This window comes from Daphnia carinata, chromosome 9 (genome assembly GCF_022539665.2).
Source record: "Daphnia carinata strain CSIRO-1 chromosome 9, CSIRO_AGI_Dcar_HiC_V3, whole genome shotgun sequence".
Taxonomy (NCBI): Eukaryota; Metazoa; Arthropoda; class Branchiopoda; order Diplostraca; family Daphniidae; genus Daphnia; species Daphnia carinata.
This window is the reverse complement of record NC_081339.1, coordinates 863,026-868,392: the sequence shown is the minus strand read 5'-3', so window position 1 is coordinate 868,392 and position 5,367 is coordinate 863,026. Positions and strand designations below refer to the sequence as shown.

The following is a 5,367-nucleotide window of genomic DNA, read 5'->3' as shown; positions in this document are numbered from 1 at the left end:
AAGGATGGAGGTAAAATTTTTGGTTTATTTAAAAGATGACGTATGTCAAAGAAAGATAATTTTTACTTTGGGATGAACCAACCATATTTGTGTCAATGTGTTTATCGGTTAATAAATTACCCTGGAATAGAAACTGCCCTTTACTTTCGTATTTCCAATAAACAGTATGTTGACTTAATTATAACTAAGTTTGTTGTTTTAGTATTTGATAATTTAAATACCGATATCAAGGGTATCGTAATGGGAACCGGGTAGCCAATGGGTATTGTGATGTAAGTCCGCGAAATATCAGTCCACTGTTTACCCTATCCGGTTCCGCAATTTTAAACGGTACACGTAGTACGAAACGGTCCGCATTTTATCCTGAGGTCCGCGAATATTTTTTCGAAAATTTTGTGACAGTCCGCAGATAAAAGTCCGCAGTTTATCCAGTCTGCGTCCGCAATTTACGCTGACCCGTCGTTGTCTTCACTTTACTCTGGCCCCTCTATTTATTTTAGGTATGGCGCTGTTTTCATAATTCAGATAGCGGCAAGTAGCTAATCATACTTTGTGATCATACCTTGTGGTTCGTCTAAGTTCAAATGGAAGATGAAATTGATAAATATTTCCTCAAGAAATTTCAGTTTCAACAGTTAGAAATTCAATCTTTTTCTTGCGAAAATCCGTTCGGGAACTCTTCGTGGAAGGTCTGCAATACAATTCTTTAAGTGTTAACATGTATTGATGTCTAAATTATGGAAGTTGTTTGTTAGGTTCCAGAACTACAAAATCTCAAAATCCATTTAAATTGTACAAAAGGTTTTTTAAGCCATATGGAAGCTGAAAGGTGGCATGTGCATACATCTTACACGAATCGTGCAGGGGCTGTTTTTCAAAAGGTTAAATCTGAAGTGTGTCCAGAGCTACTGACGCAAGTGATTGAAAAACTATTTCATGTAAATTTTTCTATGTACAGCCCACTAAACCATTTTTTTCTAGGCTTGGCTGAAATTCTATGAATGCCTTGCTCAGTTTGATTTATTTTGCAACATTCCACAAGGAAATTTTGAGTTAAAAAGTGTTCATTTGTGTGAAGCCCCAGGGGCTTTTGTGACAGCTTTGAATCATTTTTTAAATTTACGCCACCCTGATTTGAATGTAAAGTATGGAGTAAAGTTTTGTGCATGTAGTAGCAATAACATTTTCCTTAATTCTTAGTTTAGTTGGTTGGCTGCCACTCTTAATCCCTACTATGAAGGAAATTGTAGAAAGTCAATGATTGGAGATGACCGGTTCATTCACAATACTTTATGCCACTGGAATTTTGGTCATGATGACACTGGTGACATAATGGAATGGTGTAATGTTAATGCAATACTGCAATGGAAGGGAAACCATGTGAACCTTGTATGGAAATTGAACCAGTAGAATATTTTTAATCGCATATGTGACAAGCGCTCCTCTATGGTCATGATGTATAGGTTACAGCAGACGGCAGTATTGATTGCGCAGGAAACCCAGGTGAACAAGAAAAACATCTCGCTAAATTACATTGGTGTGAAACCATATCTGCTTTATTACTACTAAGTCCTGGTATTTTCAATATTTTTTTCTATTTCATTATCTTACTAATTCTTTCTTCTTCATAGGTGGATCATATGTTTTAAAAATGTTTACCTTTTTTGAACATTCTGCAGTCTCACTGCTATACCTTTTAAGATTGTCATTTGAAGACCTGAATGTGTTTAAACCATGCACAAGCAAAGAAGGAAATTCGGAAGTATACGTCATTGCCCTTCGTTATACGCAAACGCAAGAAATGCAAAAACTATTGAGCATCATTCAAGCACAGGTGTATGAAAGGTATGTGAAAACAATTAATATTAATGCTTAATGCACCTATTTGATAGAGTTATGTAATAGGAAAGTGGATATTTCTTTGAACGCTCTGTTTTCGCTGTCTGAAATTCCTAAAGGCTTCCTACGCGATATTATAAATTGTGCGACGCTTTTCAAGGATCACCAGGAAGAAGCCATCATGCGTAACCTTACGCTTTATAACGTTCCTTTACAAGAAAAAAAATTAGCAGCTACGAGAAAGAACGTAGCACAACGTTATATGCAGAAGTACGGCCTACGAAGTATCGCCGTAACGAAGCAAATTTTGGGTCCGGAAAATTTAAGAGAGTCATCATTGTGGAACTTCCAACCATACTACGAAAAGAATTTAGACTCTTCGCCTCCAACGGTTACTCCGGAACTCTGTACAAAATTGCAATCTGAATTGAAAGAAATTGACTTTTTTCTTGAGAAAGTCAAATCGCTGAAGTGGGTAAACCGAGCAAAGCAAGATTGGAAAAATAAGACCTGCTATACTTATGGGAAATCTTATGACATTATTCGACACACAAAATTTTGCCACGCGTACATCTTTCGCGTTTTTAAATTTCTAGGAGAATTATCATTGAACCTTAAATCCAAATCGTTCTTTGAAACGCTAAAGGAAACAGAGCAAAGTTTCCTCATCAACAGTTTCTTGGATGTAAGTCCAATGATTTGCACAGGGGGGAATTTCGAATTACGACGTCCCGTACTTTCGAGATTCTCTGTGGCGTCTCTGTGGATCATTTCTCTTCTTTTCTCCCAGGTATTATTTGAGATCGCTTAAGCTATCACTTTGCCATGGGTAGTTCTCGAAATTACAAATACAGGTGGAATTTCACTCTGAGAGTGATCCTCTCATTCGGTTTGTGGGCTATCATGAAGAAGCCGTAATTTTAAACTGGATGCGGCAACTCGACCGAAAATTACTAAATTTTGTGGAACTTCCTAGTCTCTTTCGTAAGTTGCATTTCCTATATGATGATAAATCTATAGTAATAGGTAAATGTTTCCTGCTTTCAGAAAATTCGTTTTACAATCTCGTAACACGATATAACTCAAAATTGCTCCTAGAATTTTCCATAGAGATACTAAATACAATGCTTTTATTATGATAAAAGCATCCATCACTCACGAGTATTTCGCATTTGTGATTTGACGCTGTGGGCTTGTAATTGATTGAAAGTTACTCCGACTACTATACTAAATGTGATAGATGATTTACAGTTGCATTATCGAAACGCTTGCAATGACTGCTTGAACCCGAGGGCGAAATGAAGTGAACGGAATACAAGCAAAAACACAAGATAGACGTACGGGATTGCATGATAGAATTTGAATGCTTTTAATTGTCATCAAACCTTATCTTTTTTCCATGACAAACACCGATTTTGATTTGAAGCTCTTTTTCCTTTCTTTTGGCTTGCCAAGATGGATGAAGAATCTCAGTAATTGGAACTGAAATAAAGTTGATAAGAATTATTGAAAATTGAGACATGATTGAGATAAGACATCACACAATCCATACCAGATGTTATTGCGGGTTTGGTATAAGGTTTTCTGTTTGATAATTTATGTCTGGATCTAGATGCCTGAGAACATTTTTCATCTTCAGATTCTTTTACTTTTGAGTTGGTAATCTTGTTTACCCTATAAATAATGTGCGCATTCACAAATTGAAGAACACAGCATATTTTACTTTTAAAGCTGGTAATAATAATACCTTTGCAGGTTGGAATTGTCCTTGATAACCTCATCATCTGACGACGAATCAACACCCCCAAGAAAAAATGAGTCTCTGGGTCTGGGAGTCCGATTGATATTTTGCCTGGAATTTTGTTCTTCGCTTGTTTCATCTAATGAAATTGCATCAGCTTCGTTTTCAAGGTTAACTTGTTTAATTATCATGGTTCCAATTTTTTTGTTAACTGGAGGTACTGAAAATTTTGGCCATGGGACTTTCTGGGCCAAAGTCTTTTCGCTTTGGGATTTCTTTACATTTGAATTTCCAGTGCTACAGGCTTCATCCTTTTTCAACAAATCCTTGTGTTTATTATTTGTAACAGCTACGGAGTTTACTCTACACAAAGAGTTTAACATGCATCCAGATGTAGAGGTACTCTCAATCTCTGTCTCAGAAATTATTTTTTTACTCCCACATGATCTTTTTTGTGTATCACACACTATTTTTCCCTCTTCCTGGTAATTTTTTCTGCTGTCACAATCTACAGATTTTTTTACTTTTTTTTTTTGGTATTGCAAACCAAGAGACCTAACCAAAAGAATTAATCTGTCCATAGGGCCAGTATAAGTTTGGCGGAACACTTGAACCTGTTGTTGAACCAGCCTATGGTTAGCAAGCTGTAGCATTAGTTTTTGGGACAAACCTAATTCACTTTCACTTAACAGAAGACTTGAGGAATCGTTTTTGTTACAAAGTGCAAATTTAGATACTTCATCAATGCAAATACCCTTAATGATGCAAATTTTTTTTCTCAGTTTTTCAGCCTTAAGCTGATTTTTTTCAAGTTCATTAGCTTTATTCCCCTTAAGTTTCTTCACACGTTGAGTCAATCTGTTTATAAGCCACAAACGAGCCCTTTTCACATCTTTCCTCATTCGTACTATCTATAAAATAAAGATAACGTACCAATGATTAACACGAGTGTTGCGTTCCTTTATATCCTTTTGACTAACCTGATTATTTACGGCAAGTTTCTCCATTCCATTTATGGTCGTCATGGTGAAAATCAACGTATAAGAGTGTTATTAATGTACGTGTATTCACCAATACACGAGTTCACTTTAGCCACCACACCGTCTCGGTCCAGAGTAATGTTGGGGATACTGATACCGATACAGCGATGCATCTGTATTTTGAGATACTCGATACCGATTCGATTCAGATGTTTCGGTGTATCGATTCAACGCCATCTACCGGTGGGAATAGGTACAATGGCTGTATTTACAATGGGGACAAGGGGCTTAGTTGTTTGTAATTAAACGGCCTGCATAGAGTAAAATATTACGTCTATTTGGCTTTTCTGTTTTTTATAAATAAATACATTTATTTTTTATACACCAACCCACAGTTTATTGCCATGGGATTACAACGTTCTTCTTGTCTGGAAACGATTTCCAACGATAAAATCTCAATATCAGCTTTGACAAATGTTCGTGTTACACATTTGAAACCTCAAAAACATTTTAAAGAATAGTTTTCTCAATTATTCTGAAGAACTATTTGGGTAGCGAAACAGGGGTCACAGATTACCTTGTCACCTTTCTAGCACTACGCGACATCTTTTAAGTTTTATACACAACAACTACCAAATATATGAAATCTACTATATCGATACATACCGATACAGAAAACAAACAAAAAGATAAACAGATAAAGATAATTTTCTTTCTAGGTATAGAAATCAGAACATAGTAACTTCCAAGCACTGATTGTTCCGACACTCCACGATTGCAAATATGCTTATTGTAAGGACTTGAAGC

The 5,367-nt window shown here is 36.1% G+C and overlaps 2 protein-coding genes across 4 annotated transcripts; one reads left to right on the top strand and one right to left on the bottom strand.

Moving 5' to 3' along the window:
* Window positions 1-534: 534 nt before the first annotated feature.
* On the top strand, window positions 535-2,993 carry LOC130697319 (cap-specific mRNA (nucleoside-2'-O-)-methyltransferase 2-like). Of its 3 annotated transcripts, none has more exons than XM_057520237.2 (9): window positions 537-689; window positions 756-917; window positions 982-1,140; window positions 1,201-1,389; window positions 1,464-1,575; window positions 1,632-1,845; window positions 1,906-2,629; window positions 2,694-2,823; window positions 2,887-2,993. In XM_057520237.2, the coding sequence occupies exons 1-9, from the start codon at window positions 585-587 to the stop codon at window positions 2,976-2,978; spliced, it is 1,887 nt and encodes a 628-aa protein (XP_057376220.1). In that variant the 5' UTR covers window positions 537-584; the 3' UTR covers window positions 2,979-2,993. The 3 variants fall into 3 exon arrangements, with proteins under 3 accessions (XP_059352783.1, XP_057376220.1, XP_059352784.1); XM_059496801.1 differs by having other exon boundaries at window positions 574-689; window positions 802-917; XM_059496800.1 differs by lacking the exon at window positions 982-1,140 and having other exon boundaries at window positions 535-689.
* A 191-nt stretch (window positions 2,994-3,184) lies between these two features.
* LOC130697320 (serum response factor-binding protein 1-like) lies at window positions 3,185-4,712 on the bottom strand. Its single transcript, XM_057520238.1, has 4 exons — window positions 4,561-4,712; window positions 3,587-4,491; window positions 3,392-3,513; window positions 3,185-3,321 (listed from the first exon to the last, which is right to left on the bottom strand). The coding sequence occupies exons 1-4, from the start codon at window positions 4,603-4,605 to the stop codon at window positions 3,209-3,211; spliced, it is 1,185 nt and encodes a 394-aa protein (XP_057376221.1). The 5' UTR covers window positions 4,606-4,712; the 3' UTR covers window positions 3,185-3,208.
* Window positions 4,713-5,367: the final 655 nt, after the last annotated feature.

Excerpts from the sequence above, each read along its gene's own strand:
- LOC130697320 (XM_057520238.1), bottom strand. The coding sequence starts at position 4,605 with ATGACGACCATAAATGGAATGGAGAAACTTGCCGTAAATAATCAG. Across the intron at positions 4,492-4,560 it reads AACTTGCCGTAAATAATCAG|ATAGTACGAATGAGGAAAGA; the intron begins GTTAGTCAAAAG and ends TTTATTTTATAG. Across the intron at positions 3,322-3,391 it reads CAAACCCGCAATAACATCTG|TTCCAATTACTGAGATTCTT; the intron begins GTATGGATTGTG and ends ACTTTATTTCAG.
- LOC130697319 (XM_057520237.2), top strand. The coding sequence starts at position 585 with ATGGAAGATGAAATTGATAAATATTTCCTCAAGAAATTTCAGTTTCAA. Across the intron at positions 2,630-2,693 it reads TTTCTCTTCTTTTCTCCCAG|GTGGAATTTCACTCTGAGAG; the intron begins GTATTATTTGAG and ends TTACAAATACAG. Across the intron at positions 2,824-2,886 it reads GGAACTTCCTAGTCTCTTTC|AAAATTCGTTTTACAATCTC; the intron begins GTAAGTTGCATT and ends TCCTGCTTTCAG.